Below are 17590 nucleotides of genomic sequence, written 5' to 3' on the forward strand. Positions count from 1 at the left end.
CTAAAGAACTTGAGACACGTGGTCATAAACTAAAGGGGAGAATGGTGGGGAGGGGGTGTGCAGGGTGGAGGGGAATGAAGGGGGAGAACAGAACAACTGTAATGGCATAATCAATAAAATTAAAAAAACAAAAAGTCAAGGAAAAAATAAATAAAATAAAATTATTTTTGCCATAAATAGAAAAGACTTCAAGACTCAGGGATATGGTCCATTTACTGGATAAACAGTGTCAATAATTGAAGAATATGGCCTTGGCTGGTGTAGCTCAGTGGATTGAGCGCAGGCCTGTGAAGCAAAGGCTTGACAGTTCGATTCCCAATCAGGGCACATGCCTGGGTTGCAGGCCAGGTCTCCAGTGGGGGCCACGTAAGAGGCAACCACACATTGATGTTTCTCTCCCACTCTTTCTCCTTCCCTTCACCTCTCTATAAAAATAAATAAATAAAATATTTAAAAAATAATTGAAGAATATGAATAGTTTCTTTTAATTGCCCGCAAGAGAATTTTACCTGTTTATCTTAAAGGGGTTGGGGAGGGAATTTCTTTCAGAAGAGATTGGAAAGAGCTTGGGTGAGAAGGTTTGGCTGTAGTCTGTAAGTGGAAATATGAGAGAAATACAATCTGCTCAGTATTTTGGTCAGTCACTGTGAGGAAATGATTCAAAGTATTATATTTTTTAAGGGATATAAAGCAAAGTAGAACAAGGCAAGTGATAACTCAGTGGGAATAAAATGTGAAATTTCAGAGATGAAAGCCAACCTTTTTTGGTGACCTCCCAAAATGGGGGTAGTGGCATTTCACATCCGGACTCCTGAGGAAAGGGAAGCAGTCCAAGCCGCCACTCCCCACCACGGGGGTGGCAGATTCTGGAAGGACGAGTGAGAAAGCTGTGAAGCCTGCAGATGTTTGTAGGCTGAAGAGAGCAGTGAACGAAAGTTAAAGGATCTAAGGGTTTTTTTCCCCAAGAAGAAAAGAACACATTACCTAGAAGATGATGCCCTGCTCTTCTGTATTTATAAGGGGTAAAAAAAGGAAAAACCAACCACTTGGAAATACACAGATTTTTTTAGATGCTTATCATAGAGAAGGTGGTTGAACTTAACTGCAAGGAGCCCTAGCTGTCCTTTGGAGGTCTTGAAAGTGGGACAATTGTCTACTTTCTTGTTAAATTAGTAGCCTTGCCTTAAGACAACAAATTCAATAAATGACTTTTCTGTTACTTCCTTTCCCAGTGAACTAGTGCTGCTTCTGAGGAAAGGCCTAGAAGTAAAAGAGGAAACTGTCATTTTAGGCATTAATTCTGGGTTTTACCTCTTGTGGTTTAGGTTAATTATTTCAAGTCTCAGGACTTTATTTCCCACAGTTCCATAATAAATACCTTTGTTAAAAACATTTTCAAAAACTCCTCCAGGCACTATTGGGGTAGAAAATATTTTGTTATAAATTGCTATATGAGCACCAAATATCCTATACCATTATTATTTGTAACATTTAACTTGTAACTGTACACAAATAAAATTTTCAGTATTGCTGGTATCCTTGCATAGAAAACAGGGTTAGACTGGAAACACATACGGTTCAGTTTTATGTGAATCATTTTCTCTTTACTAATGTTTTGTGGACACACTATAGGTCCAATTGAAAGTCCAGACTTCCTCAAGCCAGAGCAGGTATGCAACACCTCTCTCCTGAGAGCGTTGTAAGACTCCAGCAAAAGCCCTATCTGTAGGTATTTATCTGATACACTGTGATTCCTAGAAGATGCTGACCGAATGAAACATATTTTTAACTTTGCTCATTTTTGTACAACTCTCATGTACAGTAGCAGCCTCCAGTCCTGGCATCGCAAAATATTAGGGCTGGACAAGGCCTTGGAGATAAACTGCCCAACCCCCTCATGTTATGCCTGCAAAACCTGGGCCCCAAGGAGGAGAAACACCTGTTCGAAGTTGTACCACCAGCAATGGCAGAGCACTGGCTCTGTTAATAACTAACAGGTTTGTGGTGTCTTCTGGAAATTTTCTTTCTTTTACTTTTTTTTTTAATTAAAGGTTTTATTTATCTTTAGAGGGGAAGGAGAGAGGGAGAGAAACATCAATGTATGGTTGCCTCTAGTGCGTCCCCTGCTGGGAACTCACCTGCAGGAAACTGGCCTGCAACCCAGGCATGTGCCCTGACTGGGAATCGAACCTCGATCCTCTGGTTCGCACGCCTGCGCTCAATCCATTGAGCTACACCAGCCAGGGCTGGAAATTTTCAATTTCTGGAAAGTGAGAGCAGTTTCTGCATCTCCCCATTCAGCGATTTAAAATGTATACATGTTATTTATTTATTTTCAGAGAGAGGTGAGGGGAAGGAGAGAGGGAAAGAAACATCATTGTATGGTTGCTTCTCATGTGTCCCGCACTGGGAACTGGATTGCAACCCAGACATGTGCACTGACTGGGAATCGAACCGCAATCCTTTGCTTCACAGGCTGGTGCTCAATCCACTGAGCTACACCAGCCAGGGCCCCATTCAGCGATTTTTAGGCCCATAAATATCTGTTCATTTTAATAAAGTTTAAATTTTTTTAACTGTCTGCCCAGGAAAGAGATTCCCCACCTCCTCAAAAACAAAACAAAACAAAACAAAACAAAGAAACAAACAAAAAATCCATCAGAGGGCAGCAAACTTAAATACGGACCCCAGTGTTTGAAATGATTTTACGTGCCAGGAAAAGCATCTTCACCTCTAATTTTGTCCGCCACCAACCGCCTCCAACAGTAGCAGCTACCTGTTTTCATTACTGCCTTACATGTGTATGTGCTGTGTTTTACCTCATTATTTATCTCATTTAATCCTCATAACAATGTGTCCACCTATCAGTTACATGCTATCCCAGTTTACAGAGATTTAAAGAGATTAAGAAATGGGCTCACCCTGACCTGGTAGCTCAGTGAGTTGGAATGTTGGCCCATACACCAAAAGGTTGTGAGTTTGATCCCTGGTCAGGGCACATACCTAGGTTTCAAGTTCGCTGCCTGGTCTGGCACATACAGGAAGCACTTGGTTTCTCTTTCCCTCTTCTGTCTCTACAATCGTCAAACATATTCTCAGATGAGGATTTTAAAAAGAAAGAAAAAAAGAAATGTGCCCAAGGACCCACAGCTAGAAAACAAAAAAGCCAGAATCCAAACCGAGGTGATCAGGAGTACAAACCCTTAAACATGCTGCGGTTGTTCAACAGCATCTGTCTGAACTCGAGGTAGTAGGCAGTGAGAAGAAGAAAAATAAAGGTATTTTGTTAATGAATCATATGAAGACAGAATCTAAAAATAAAACGCCTATTATTTTAAACTTGCCACACCGAACTCTTCTTATCAAGGTTCCTAGTGACATCCCCGAGGCTAAACCCAGTGGTCATTTCTGAGTTCCCATCTTCCTTCAGCTGTTGGCAGCATTTCACCCTGTTGATCACTCCCTCCTTGGTTTCCAGAGCCTCACGGTCTGGTTTTCTAACACGCTGGCTGTTCCCTCTCGCTGTCCTTTAGCCGGTTCTCCCAGAGCCAGTCCTTGGTCCTCTGCTGTCTCTATATCTACTCCCTCAGTGATCTCACCCAATGTCACAACTTTAGGGTGGCATCTAGATGTATATCTCCACCCAGATCTCTCTTCCTTGAAATTCATAGTCTCATATCCTGCTAGGTATTGGGCATCGCCACTTCCCCCGTGAACATCAACATCTCAACCAAAAACAAACCCTTGATGTCATCCCCCTCCAAGCCTGCACTATTCACAGCCTTTTGCATCTGTTGACGGCAAATCCACCTTTCAATCATTTAGGCAAAAAAAACTCTGGAGTAATCCTTGGCTGGTCTTTCCCTGGCATGTGAGCCTCTGGGAAATCACCTTGGCCCCATCTTCAGAACGTAGCCAGCTCCGAACTTTTCACCAGCTCCTCTGCTACCGCTGTAGTCTTGAGTCCTCGTGGTCTCTCAGAAGGATTACTGCATGAGTTATCATCTCAAGGTGGATTCCTGCTTTTACCTGTGCCCTCCGATTATCTATTCTCAACACAACAACCAGTTTGATCTTTAAGTAAAGGTAATCAGGTCAAGTCACTTCTATGTTTTGAGCGCTACATCGGCTCTCCATGTCAGAGTGAAAGCCACAGGACTCGCAGTGGCTTACAAGAAGCTACTAGATCTGGCTCTCATCTACTCGTCACCTTTTCCAGCCAAACTGGCCTCCCTGCTCTTCCTTCTAAGAACACTCTTGGCCTTGCCCCAGGTGCTCACTGTTCTGGGACCACTCCTCTCCCACATAGGCGCCCGGCAACCCCTCATGACCTTCAAGTCTTTGTTCAGATCTCACATCCCATTAAGGCTCACCCTGACCATCTTGTTTGTATCGAAACTGCTGGGGCCCAAGGTAGGCCGCTTCAAAATATCCCACAATGGTATATTGATTATTTCAGATTAAAATCACTTCAGAAGCAGCAGGAGTGGGAGGAGTTCTCAGACTCTCTGTCTAAATGAAGGAAATAAATCTCCATGTGAAAAGTACCTTCCCTGCTATAGACACTAAGGAGCAATCAGACTAACAAAGAAACAGCCTTATCGCCAGATGTGAGAATCCAGACTGAGTCTATAATCAAACCCTTGTTAATTTTACTAGTTTACTGCCCTAGCTTACATTCTACTGAAATTCCTTACTAGCTCAGCGGCAAGAACTCATACAGTGTAGAAGGTGGAATTCCATCTCCAGGACAGAACCTTCCTCCCCGCACCCCATCCCCTCTTACCCCACTTTACTTTGCTCTATATCTTCCTATAGCACTCTACACCTGCTAATAAATTGTATAAGTTACATTTTTGGACAGCATAGTTATAACTTTATTGAGGATCTTTTTAATTAAAATCCTTCACAATAGAGGCTACAGCCTGCAGGGGAAGCAGCCTTCTAAATGTTTCCTGCTAAACAACCCAAACATTGAAATAGAATTTAGTTTATTCCCCACTCCTTCAGTCTCGGTGGCTAAGGGGTAATGGATGGAAGTGGAGAGAATGACTAAGAAGAGGCAAGGATGAGGTCAGTCTTAAAAGAAAAATCCTGAATGGCTTCAACTTAAACCAGCTGAAGCTTGTTTTTACAGCTGTTCTTCACCCAGTTCCAGCCAACCAGGAATAAGTTAAATACTGTATAGTTCTGCCACCTCAGCTGATGACAATAGCAGCAGCTTTCCAGAACTTGGGCCTACTTTGCTAGTTGCCAACATCGCAGCTGCCAAAATTGCCAAAGACTTCAAGCCAGCTCCTGCACCCTCTCACTCCTCTCAGTGGGAGGGCTGGCTTGACCCCCAGAGATCAGGCAGCCTCATTTACCCTTCTCCTGTGTGCCCGTGACCAAGAGTCTAGGACCTTCTTGATATAGCATAACTTAATCTATGTTTTATTATGCTCATTGTATTTCTTCACTCCGGCACCCCCCCCCCCCAAACATTAGCTTCAAGAGGCAGAGATCTGTCAGTGTTGTTCCCATACCTCTTCCTGTTATTGGAAAGGGACCAGGCCTGGAAAAAGTGACACAGAGGGCGGGCTTAGGGTAGAAGCAACAGGAGAGCATAGGCTGAGTTGCTTCGGTTCTGTAGAAAAGTTATAGGAAAGAAATGAGCCCAGACAGGGCTGCTTTGACTCACTGGGAAATGAGAGAAAAGGGGCCTCAGAGACAGGCTCATGGAGTTAGCCTAAGATGAGCTGCTGATGCCCACTGCTCCTGAGTGAAGTCTCGGTGGGGTTCCTTAGAGTTCAGGAGTTGGGTGCCTGTGGGGGAAGGAGAGGGGGAGAGAGAGAAAGAGAAAGGCCTGGACCTGCGCTGGGTCCTTTGTTTTGAGGGGTTTTTAAGTCTGGGGACTTCGGGGAGGTCTTAGGAAAGGATCTCAATATGATAGTCACCAGCTTCCCAGGTGTGCCCTTTCAGGACCGTGGTCTCTACCAAGTGGTCAGCACCACGGCACTGGGTCACTAGTCCCTGCAGCTGGGTACGCTGCTCTTCTGGGCTTGGGGCTGAAACACAACTGGGGCCTCGCCGTTACCTCCGGGGAGGACTGCCTGACCGGTGAGGTGCCAGGGGAGGAAAGGCCATGCTGGGGGTGAGGTCCAGCGCCAGTGTTGCCCATTGCCAGGCACCCAGGGCTTTCCACCCTGGTGACCTTCTGCACCTGGCTGTAAATTGCTCGGCCAGTTTATTCAGCTGCCTCAGTTTCCCCATTCTACTTACCAAGGAATTTCTGTAGCTTCTTACTATCCTGCCTCACTCTTAAGCACCTAGAAACTGTGCTAAATATATTTGTGGAATGAATCCAAAAAAGTGTAAAGCTCTACTAATTAAGACTAAAATATTTAACAACAGATTAAAATGCTAGTTCCTTCAAATTGCGGAATACCTTGCCACGCAATAGGAATTCAGTCAGCGCTGGACGAATCAACCACGTGCTGTAACATGAAAAGTGCTCTACATCCTCTCACGGCATCCGTTCTGTCTGGTTCGCAGGCCCGCGCTCAATCCACTGAGCTACACCAGCCAGGGCCTCACAGCATCCATTCCGTATGTAGGAGTTGAAGTGTACCTCAGGTTCTGCCTGTTCAGTATCCAGAGCCCATTTTTGCTCTCATTTAGCCTTTTCCTACTTCTGGAAAAAGCCCTGTAACTTATATTCTATATAGCAGTCACTGTTGTTCTCTGGATATTTCTGTAAACTCTCATCCAGAGCTGGTTCAGGAATTTAAGAGCTAACATAACAAAGTTACAGAGAGAGAAAAATAACTAAAATAAAGGACACTAAAATCAGGGCTGGGGAAGCTCTCTGCTCACCCTGTTCTTTTATGCCTGGTGGAATAATTCAAATGGCATAAAAATCAAATATTAATGAGTGCTCAAGGAATTCACAGAAGCATGAAAATTCCAGACAGCGGGGCAAAATTAGGTACATATATCATTTTGGACTGAGGGGGAGGTGGGCGATTCATGGGTAGATGAGGAAGAGCACACGTTTGTTAAACGGATCCTTGCAGACACAGTGGGACACAAAGGGAAACCAGGGAACAGGTTTTTGCTTGTTGATCAGTTTGTCACACTGAATGTTTATGTGCTACGGTGAATATTCCAAGATTCTCTTTCAAAAAGTTTTTCTATCTGAGTCTCTTTAGGCAGGTAAGGGGTAGGTGAAAAAACTCCTGAGTTCAAAATAATCTGCATGCCAGGGTGCACAGTATGGGTAAGACTCCCTCCCGACGCCACGCGTCTGAGAAATAAAGGTACATCTGGAGCACCTAGTCAGGGGGCGGCGGCCCGAGGGGTATGAGGCAGTGAGGACTGCGGGTGCCAGACCAGCTGTGTGACCGTGGACTGGTTTAATTCCGCCGAGTCCTAGTTTTCTCATCTGTAAAATGGGGATAACTTGCAGGGTTTGTTGCAGATGTAATGTGATTAATACAGTGTAAAAACCCAGCTCTTCTGCATAGTAAGCAGTCAATAAATGAACTAAAACAAATAAAACCCTTTTGCACCAAGTGCAAAGAGATTGTTGTTAGGAATCAAAAGTTTCCCGTTTTAAAGGAAGCAGGAAAACTAGCTAGGAAAAGCAACCATAAAAGTGAGACTTCAGGACGGGGGTAGGGTGGGGGTGTAGTAACTGAGACCTGGAAAGAGCAACAAGGGGCCCGCGCGCGCCTGGGCGAGACTGAAGCGGCCAGGGACGCGGTGGCGGCGGCTCGCGGGCCGGCCTTTGTAGAGAGAAGTGCGGCTGCGACTCGCTGGAGACCACGCGGGGCGTCCTCCTGGGCCCGGGACAGGGTGCGGCGCGCGGCGGGAGGGTCCGCGCTTCGGGGCTCCGGCCGCCACTCCCCTTACTGGGCGCCAGTCTTAGGCTTGGCGCACCTGTCGCCCCCCACCCACCCGCTGAGGACGCGGCGCAGGCTTCCCCGTCCCGATCCTCTGAGACGTGGTCTCCATCCTCTTTCCCACCCCAGAGGCCCACTCTCGGGCCCCCGGCCTGTCTCCTCCCTTTACTGGTTCTTCTGGCTCCTTCCAAAGAGTTTGGTTTGAACTTTTGAACCCACCAATCAGCGCCACGTACTCATTCTCTCTCCACGGGGTGAGTAGAGCTGGGTGCCGGGCCAAGGGCCACGCAGCTGGAGGCGGGGCCGGGGGTGGGCCCGGGCGGGGTTCGGTGCCCGCCCTCCCTGAAAGGGGCGGGTATATAGGGTGTAGCGCGCTGGCAGTCGGACCATTTCTCCCCCGGATTCCTTGGAAATCTGTTAGTGGGAGATTTTTTCGCCTTCCCTTCGCCTTCTCCATCCCCGCGGAGCCCTACAAGTCTCAGTTATGGTATGTTATGGGGAGGGGGGTAGGGGTTGTCTCTCGGTCCCTGTCCCTGTCCTTGTCCCTGGGCGGGGAGAGTGAGTAGTCCTCTTGGGCGCGGAACCCGGGTTGCACGTGGGACTGCGTCCGGGGCGCCTCCAGGCAAAGCGGCCACTAGAAGCAGTGACCAGGCTGGGAACGCGGAGCTCGCTCGGCAGCCTCCCTGAGTTAAGAGACGCAGCTCGAGCAGTGCCCTCAGTGGAAGCGGAAAACTTTCTAAAGAGCCTGGTGAGAGCATCGGTTTAGGGCCAGCCACCGCCTTAGGGAGGCCAGGAAGTCTTCACGTGGGCTTCCCAGGGCTGGTGGGAACTAAAAATTCCCTCCCATTTCCCCGAATGACCTCACCGTCCCTTACGAATTGGAAGTACCTGGAGCACTTGGTGAGCTTCCGCACGGAAGGCGCAAGCAGTTACTGGTTCGCCCTCCCCGGCGCCCTGTGACTCGCTGCTGACTCACCTGTGGCCGGGTTCTGGAGAGAGATTCCCATTGTACCAGTCCACCTGAAGGCGGTAGGCAGATTGCTCATGTCGTCAAATCCTGCCTTTCTGATGTTCATTTAGAGGGCCGTTTATAGCTAAAGCTTTCTAAAGACAAGTGCATGGAAGGATATTTTCTTGTAAAACCACAGGGTAAACCAGTACTGACAATGTGTTCTTAGTTTCAAAGAAACGTGACAGTACACACAACTTGAGTGTCTTCTACATAGCTTGCAGAGGTATTGAGAACAACTAAGAGCCTCTGTCTGCTTACCTAAGTAAAATAAGCCATGTTTTAAAACCAGGATATGTGTTTCAAAATAGTATCTCTTTTTTAAAAAAAGGAATACAGTGACTAGTGGCAAGTTGCATTCTTCAGAGACTGACCGCCAGTTACCAAAAGTCTGTCTGAGGGTAACAGACTTGAATGCTTGAATGCTTTTCACTAAGCAAAACCAAAAATACTGGTTTTTTAAAAAATGATTCAGAAAGTTGTGTGGTGGTTTAAACAAGCAATTTTCAACCAGTGAGCTGCAAGAATTTTTAAAGCATGCGATACCTGACTGTTGAGTCAGGGGCACTGACCTCTTTTCCCTTAGCTTGTCTAATAGAACTAGCTGTCTGGTGTGCATCAAAGTTCTACCGACTTTTTGTTGTTCAGGTCAGCAAAAATATGTATTTTTAGTGTGCCACTGAATTGAGTAATTTGCGTGTGCCATGAGATGAAAAAGGTTGAACGTGGCAGGTTTAAGGGCAGGGAGAGCAGCAGCAGACCAGTCTCACAGTCCCAGGTCACATTAAGAGACAGTGACTGCTCCTCCGGTTAACGCCAAACTGAGGGACCCCAGCACCTGTTGTCTCTGTCTCCCCCGCAGTCAGGGGCAGTGGAGGGCACAGTGCACACAGGAACCAGTTAGACTGTTGGACAATGGAAGGAAATCTTGGGGCTCAAGAGGCTTTTTTTTAATTTTAAAGATTTTGTTTTTAGAGGAGGGAGAAATAGAGGGAGAGAAACATTGATGAGTGAGAGGAGAGACACTGATCACTCGCCCTCCCAGCTGGGACCTGGCCTGCAACCCAGGCGTGTGCCCTGACTGGGGATCCAGCCAGCAACCTTTTTGCCGGCGCTCAGTCTCCTGAGCCACATCAGCCGGGGCTCTGATGGGAGAAGCACCTCATTAGATTGAGAGTTACTTTCTCAGGTACTTGATCTCTGTGGGTCTGGGTCTGTCACGGATGAGTCTCTGGTTCTCTCTGATTTTCTTGAGCTGTGGAATTTCAAAGTCCAGTGACAGGTAAACATGATGCAATGGCTGAATCATCATGGGTTGATGGGAACAAAGAACCCTTTTCTCCCACAGCCCTAGAGCTGGGCTAGTGGGTGCAGGTGATCCTGGGCTTGTGATGTGGTCCTGAGACCACGAGTGTTTTATGGGCAGTGTAGGCGGGAAGGAGCGGGACCACAGTCAAAAGTGAGTGATTAGGGTTTTATGATCTCAGGTAATGAAACCAGACTCTGAGATCCTAGCTGGTGTTGAATTTTAACTAGTTTCCTATTAGTGGCTATTAAAAAAAAAAAAACATGAAACCTTACTAGAGGGAAATGGGAGATAGTTGGTGTCAACTTTTTAGAAGCCCTCTGCAAGTCTCCGAAGTAGTTAATTTGACTTATGATGAAATACAATAAACACCTTTTTTTGGTTTCCCTCTTAAGTCTTTGAGTGTAGAGGTTCATTGCCTTTTGCTATTTTTTTAATCCTTACCAGAGGACATGCTCCTTGTTGTTTTAAGAGGGAGGGGAAAGGAGGGAGAGAGAGAAACATCAATGGTTGCCTCTCACGTGCCCTGACTTGGGACTGAACCTGCAACTCAGGCATGTGCCCCAACCAGAAATCAAACCCAGGACCTGTCACTCCAACTCACTGAGCCACACTGTCCAGGGCTTGCCTCCTTTTACTAACTAGGAATGAGTTTGGTAGCATTATTTTGTTCAGCAAATGAAGAAAAACAAACCTTTTCTCAATAGAATCATTAAATTCTTAACTGCAGACTTTCTCCACAGTACCAAAAATGTTTACATTATACTAAGAAACCACTAAAGTCTTGGTGACACTTCTAGCTTTTATTACCCTGTGTCTCCATCCCCACCCCAACCCCCATCACTCAAGCGTGTTGGTAGTAAAGGAAAATGTTCTTCCTTAAGATTAAATTCTTCTACGATGTTAAAAACGCTGCCTCTGGCCAGTTTTTAAAATACTGCTAACTGCTCCTTATCTGGCGTTTTCTCCATGAGTCATGTGGCTGTAGTTTTCTGGTTTAAGCTGGTTTTAAAGGGAGAAGCTCTTGTCTTTTAAATAATAGGATTAAAGAGGGACCAGAATGGGCTCAATAGTTAGTCACACAGAATCAGAGCTGAGAGGCGGAATTTTGCATGCCTGTGAGCACTTGGCAAGCGTATTTCCAGGAGCTGGGGGAAACGCATTGCTGTGGAGCAGCTTGGCCTTTCTGAAGTGGTAGGAACCCGACTTTGAATATCTAATGTGGCTACAAAGGAAAGGTCTGGTCTCCAGTCTGTCTAGTAGTTCATTAACATATCTTTGGTTTTCCCAAGCATTTTCTCTGAATTAGTCTTCAACAAAGACTTGTTGCTTGTGCAATAGTCTGGGCAGGAGTGGCCTTCAGGAAGGTGATCATCTATCTTGAAGATTAATTAGTCATTTAGGTGTGAATCATTCCCAAATGTCCCATCCAGTATGTTATATTATGACACTTTCCTTTCTTCCTCATACAGCGTGAGTGCATCTCCATCCACGTTGGGCAGGCTGGTGTCCAGATCGGCAATGCCTGCTGGGAGCTCTACTGCCTGGAACATGGCATCCAGCCCGATGGCCAGATGCCAAGTGACAAGACCATTGGGGGGGGAGATGACTCCTTCAACACCTTCTTCAGTGAGACAGGCGCTGGCAAGCATGTGCCCAGGGCAGTGTTTGTAGACCTGGAACCCACAGTCATTGGTGAGTTGCCCTCAGTAACCCAAGTGAGATCCCAGGGGTCTGGGACAGGAGGTGTGTCCTGGGGCCTGTGTGGGTGCCCTGGGCTTGAGCGGGCTTGTGGGGGGTTGTTAGTGATGGGTGGCCACTTTGTTTCCCTCCTCCAGATGAAGTTCGCACTGGTACCTACCGCCAGCTCTTCCACCCTGAGCAGCTGATCACAGGCAAGGAAGATGCTGCCAATAACTATGCCCGTGGACACTACACCATTGGCAAGGAGATCATTGACCTCGTCCTGGACCGAATTCGGAAACTGGTAAACACAGTACTTAGGGCGGGGTGAGAGTTTTTCTGAGTTTTAAGAGACTAAACTACCGGAATCATTCTTGGCACAGGCTGTAACTGCTCACTAAATATAACTGGAATTCTAAACCCAACAGTCCCGGTTGGTGGGACAGCTTTTTGGGGTAGGGATATGTGCTCTTTTGCCTATTTCTATGTCTTACGAGGTAGATTTGGGCCTTTGGACAATTGCTCATTCAGTGAGCCCAAGTTCACCAAGAGTCAAGGACAGAACCAGGGGGCCTAACCAGTTTGCCTGACATATTAGATCATTAAACATCCTTGTTCATGTTAATGAGTCAGCTTCCCTGTTTCAAGCTGAGGCATCCCTTTGTAGGTTGTCTTAGTCACAGTGAGTAGGTGGCTGGGTTTGACATGTAACTGACTGATCAAATTGTTAAAAAGAAAAACCTGGCCTGGTGCCCTGTTAGCACAAAAAGTTCAGAGCTCAAGAAGCCAGTATAACACCGATTAGAAACGGCCAGCACTGGAAACGTCCTACATTGAAAGTGGAAGCAAGTGTCGATCCCTGAAACTGGGAAGGCATCGAGGTGGAGACACACAAAGCAGTCAGCTGCCTCTTTGCTCCTTAGACATGTGGGCAGCTTCTGAGTAATTAACCCCAAATCAAGAATGAGTGCTTGGGTAGAGTAGCTTGTTAGGAAAGTCACATTGTATTGGTTGGCCAGAAAGTCTGTTTAGTATTCTCTGTAAGGTAAAAGATGCATTTTTTGTTTTCACCAATAACTTTATTGATTTGGATATTTTGAGTATGTCAGCTATCTCCTGCTATTGGCTTCTAGTAGGTAGAGACCAGGGTGCTGCTAAATATCTCCCAATGCATACGACAGCCCCGCAGCAAAGACTTATTTGGCCAAAATGTCAATGGTACCAAGAAACTTCGCAAATCACTTTTGACATGTCCAATCAGTCACAGCACCTTCTCCATACACTGCACAAATCTTTTTTGCTTTCTTGAAATATAGCATAATATGCCAAAAATGTCGCTTATCTTCCATCTTCAATATTAAAATGCACAAAAATCTACCAATTTCGATAAGTTTTTTTTTTAACACACTGATAGGACAGCTGTCACTATACAATATAACAAAATATATTTTTAAATTTTACTTATTTTTAGAGAGGGGAAATGAGGGAGAAAGAGGAGATAAACATCAGTGTGTGGTTGCCTCTTGCGTACCCCCTACTGGGGACCTGGTCCACAACCCAGGCATGTACCCTGACTAGAAATCAAACTGGCAACCCTATGGTTCTCAGGCTGGCACTCAATCCACTGAGCCATACCAGCCAGGCAACAAAACTGTTTTGAATGAAGTTAAAGACCACGAGGCACTACTAGAGCCATTGCACTGAAAAAACTGTAACAAATGTTTTGGCCACCCCAATACTAAGCCCAGCCATAGCTGGTCTATTCTAAAATGAATGGCCTTTGCATCATTCATGCTTCATACTTTTCCAGATGTTTATCGATGTCCCAAGCAAAATTTGGATTAATGGTTCCTATACCTGCAAGTCAAGCTTCAGCTATAACCACTGACTTGGCAAATCAGGACCTGTGTGTAGGAGCAAATAAGTCTAGTAAAAGCCACTGAGAGTTTAGGAGTGAAGTTCGTTGACTACCAAAACAATTGCATTTGCCCTTGGTGTTATTGTGGCCATATGAGGTGTAGCAGATGTAATTGGTGGCCAGGGTCTGCCCTGCACATTGACCTCATTGCAAGCCCCACTGGATAGGTGAACTGGGAGTGGTGGTTAGAGAGTGTCCACAAATCTGCACACCTTTAAGAAGTGAGGGTTAACGGAATACTTTGCTTGCAAGGTCAAAAGTATCTTTTCGTAGAGTTGCAGTAAGTCACCTTTCCCAGAATGACCGGGCTTTCAGGTAGCTAGTACTTACTGTGCCAAGCGCTGTTCCAAGCACTCATTTAATTCTCAGCCACCTGGGGTAGATTACTGTTCTGCTCACTCACTGAATGGGAAAACTGAGACTGAGAAATGAATTTGGTCACACAGCAAGGAACTGGTAGAGCCAGATGACCCAACCTGACTCCAATACCAGGGCATGCAACTTGGCTCTTCCATCATATTTCAGCTCAGAATGCAGCTGCCAAATCTTTCTGTAAGACATCCATTGTATGGAGCTAGTGGTCCAGGCCTGCCCTTGGTAGCTCTCCAGCTAATAAGAAGGTGCCCTTGGTCTGTGGTCATAGCAAGGGCACCAGAGTCACTCTCCTGGTCACTAAAACTTGGGCCTTGCACCTGCCTCTGGAGTCTGTGCCTTCAGAGATGAAAATGGTTCACTTTACACAGACTTTTAGCAGATCTCCCCACCCCAGAAGTTGTGAAGATTTTCTCTGAATCACTTAGCATTTTAGAAGCTTTTTACAACAGCTTTCTTAGCAAATATTCAAAAGACTTTTAAAATCTTGATCAGTGTAGTAATTATGGATTCAAAGAAGTCATTGTAGCTTTCATCAAGGCTTAAATTAAAACTTTTCTTTTCCAGGCCGACCAGTGCACAGGTCTTCAGGGCTTCTTGGTTTTCCACAGCTTTGGAGGGGGAACCGGTTCCGGGTTCACCTCCCTGCTGATGGAGCGTCTGTCTGTCGATTATGGCAAGAAGTCCAAGCTGGAGTTCTCCATTTACCCAGCCCCCCAGGTTTCCACAGCTGTAGTGGAGCCCTACAACTCCATCCTCACCACCCACACCACCCTGGAGCACTCTGACTGTGCCTTCATGGTTGACAATGAGGCCATCTATGACATCTGTCGTAGAAACCTCGATATCGAGCGCCCAACCTACACTAACCTGAACAGGTTGATAGGTCAGATTGTATCCTCCATCACTGCTTCCCTCAGGTTTGATGGAGCCCTGAATGTGGATCTGACTGAATTCCAGACCAACCTGGTGCCCTATCCCCGCATCCACTTCCCTCTGGCCACATATGCCCCTGTCATCTCTGCTGAGAAAGCCTACCATGAACAGCTTACAGTAGCAGAGATCACCAATGCGTGCTTTGAGCCAGCAAACCAGATGGTGAAATGTGACCCTCGCCACGGTAAATACATGGCTTGCTGCCTGCTGTACCGTGGTGACGTGGTTCCCAAAGATGTCAATGCTGCCATTGCCACCATCAAGACCAAGCGCAGCATCCAGTTTGTGGACTGGTGCCCCACTGGCTTCAAAGTTGGCATTAATTACCAGCCTCCCACTGTGGTGCCTGGTGGAGACCTGGCCAAAGTACAGCGAGCTGTGTGCATGCTGAGCAACACCACAGCTATTGCTGAGGCCTGGGCTCGCCTGGACCACAAGTTTGACCTGATGTACGCCAAGCGTGCCTTTGTCCACTGGTATGTGGGTGAGGGCATGGAGGAAGGAGAGTTTTCTGAGGCCCGTGAGGACATGGCTGCCCTAGAGAAGGATTATGAGGAGGTCGGAGCAGATAGCGCTGATGGAGAGGATGAGGGCGAGGAGTACTAGCCTGTCGCTGCAGTGGTGCACTCCAGTGTCTTCGTGCCGTCTTATTTCTGTCCTGTGAAGTCCTGTGTCCCAAATCGACCAATAAAGGTGATGTTTATATTTTAATGTGAAACTGGCTTCTGTTTCACATTTACTTAACCCCACTTATTCAAGGCCAGTTGGAGGGTGGAGGCTGGCAGATGGCTCACATCGTCATTGGATCAACATTTCAAGTGGCTTCCGGGTGCCTTATGTGGAGCCCAGTGGCTTGTCTGTTTCACTCAGACCTGAACTGGTGAATGGTGATAATTATGTACATGAAGCAACAGGCTTGGGTGGACTGGGCCTGTTTCCCAGAGGACAGTGGGGATGTGTCATATCCGAGGTAAAGCTTCCCACTGGGTTCTCATGGTTCACTGTGACCACATGTGAAATAGCAAGGGGGTGGGTAAAACAGGTGGTGAAGGGTGGGGCCAAAATTCAAGTAACCAGTTAGGCTGACATGCGTATTGTCAGTATTTAGTAAAATAATAGTCACACTGAGGCAGGACAGTAAGCTGGGAAAATTTGGTGAGTGGAATGGAGAAGCTGAGAGGTCAACAAACTGGCTGAGCAAATTACAGCCAGGTGCAGAGGGTCACCAGGCTGAAAAGCCCTGGGTGCCTGGCAATGGGCAACACTGGCGCTGGACCTCACCCCCAGCATGGCCTTTCCTCCCCTGGCACCTCACCGGTCAGGCAGTCCTCCCCGGAGGTAACGGCGAGGCCCCAGGTGTGTTTCAGCCCCAAGCCCAGAAGAGCAGCGTACCCAGCTGCAGGGACTAGTGACCCAGTGCCGTGGTGCTGACCACTTGGTAGAGACCACGGTCCTGAAAGGGCACACCTGGGGAAGCTGGTGAATATTCTGTTGAGATCATTTCCTAAGACCTCCCCTAAATCCCCAGACTTTAAAAACCTTCAAAACAAAAGGTCCTGGTAGTGAGCTTGTGCATTTCCCTTCCCCCTTCCTCCCCCACAGCCATGCAGCTCCCAAACTCCGAGGGGGCCCCTGGAGACCTGCAACCAGGGGAACAATGGGCACCAGCAGCTTGTCCAGGGCTCACCCCCTGAACCTGTCCCCAAGGCCCCCTTTTCTGTGACTCCCCAGTGAGCTGAGTCGGCCCAGCCCAGGCTCTCCTGTTGCTGCTTCTACGCTAAGCCTTTCCTTGTTTGACTTTCGCAGTTTTAATAAACATACTCTCATAACCACCTGGACTCATGCTGTGGAATCTGTCCTACATGAAGTCAAGAACCTACATACCACAGGCCGGCCTGAGGCAGACCCACTCCAGCCAGCTCCACTTCCCAGTAACAGCATGGGGGAGGGCTTTGGCATTGTGCTGATATATCCCATACTTAGCGAAAACCTACAACAGCAGATAAGGTTGCACTCACTTCTAAAGAAATCACTGCTTGGAGAAAGTGAAGTTGGCTAAGATACAAAGTTACAAGTCACACATGGTTGTAGTAGTGGTACTTGACCGGATGGATGGTAGGAATATTTGAAGCAGGGGAATAATAAGGAAAATTGAAGGGTGGTGTGTGTGTAGGAGAGATTGGGCAGGGGAGAGCTCCAAGTACCAGCTGGAAGCAGCGTAGTCCTGGGGAGGGGCAGGGAAAGGAGGGCCTTCAATATGTGTGGCTGGAGAGCTTGGTGATTGGTGCTCTGGTACCAGTGGCGTGGCCAAAAGGTCAAGCTCAGCAATGGAAAAGGACAAAGATGACCAAAGGGCCAGGCCTCACACAGAAGGGAGAAACCAGTTTTGGTGCTGGGGTGCTGGCCTGAGTCGAAATGCCACACGCGTGGCAGGTGCAGCGAGGCAGCTGTGTTCACCTCTGCTCCCTGACTGACCCCACTCT

At 47.2% G+C, this 17590-nt stretch overlaps 1 protein-coding gene across 1 annotated transcript; it reads left to right on the top strand.

Annotated features, from left to right (window-relative positions):
- The first annotated feature begins 8262 nt into the window (after positions 1-8262).
- Positions 8263-15825, top strand: LOC119042392 (tubulin alpha-1C chain). The gene is made up of 4 exons (XM_037136119.2): positions 8263-8370; positions 11671-11893; positions 12037-12185; positions 14739-15825. Exons 1-4 carry the CDS (start codon positions 8368-8370, stop codon positions 15711-15713), a joined length of 1350 nt encoding a protein of 449 aa, XP_036992014.1. The 5' UTR covers positions 8263-8367; the 3' UTR covers positions 15714-15825.
- The last annotated feature ends 1765 nt before the right edge of the window (positions 15826-17590 follow it).

Source organism: Artibeus jamaicensis, unplaced genomic scaffold (genome assembly GCF_021234435.1).
Source record: "Artibeus jamaicensis isolate MK-2021 breed Jamaican fruit bat unplaced genomic scaffold, CSHL_Jam_final contig_233, whole genome shotgun sequence".
Classification (NCBI taxonomy): Eukaryota; Metazoa; Chordata; class Mammalia; order Chiroptera; family Phyllostomidae; genus Artibeus; species Artibeus jamaicensis.

Coding starts and splice junctions, on each gene's coding strand:
- LOC119042392 (XM_037136119.2), top strand. Junction 11,894..12,036: donor CCTGGAACCCACAGTCATTG/GTGAGTTGCCCT, acceptor TCCCTCCTCCAG/ATGAAGTTCGCACTGGTACC. Junction 12,186..14,738: donor TGGACCGAATTCGGAAACTG/GTAAACACAGTA, acceptor TTTCTTTTCCAG/GCCGACCAGTGCACAGGTCT.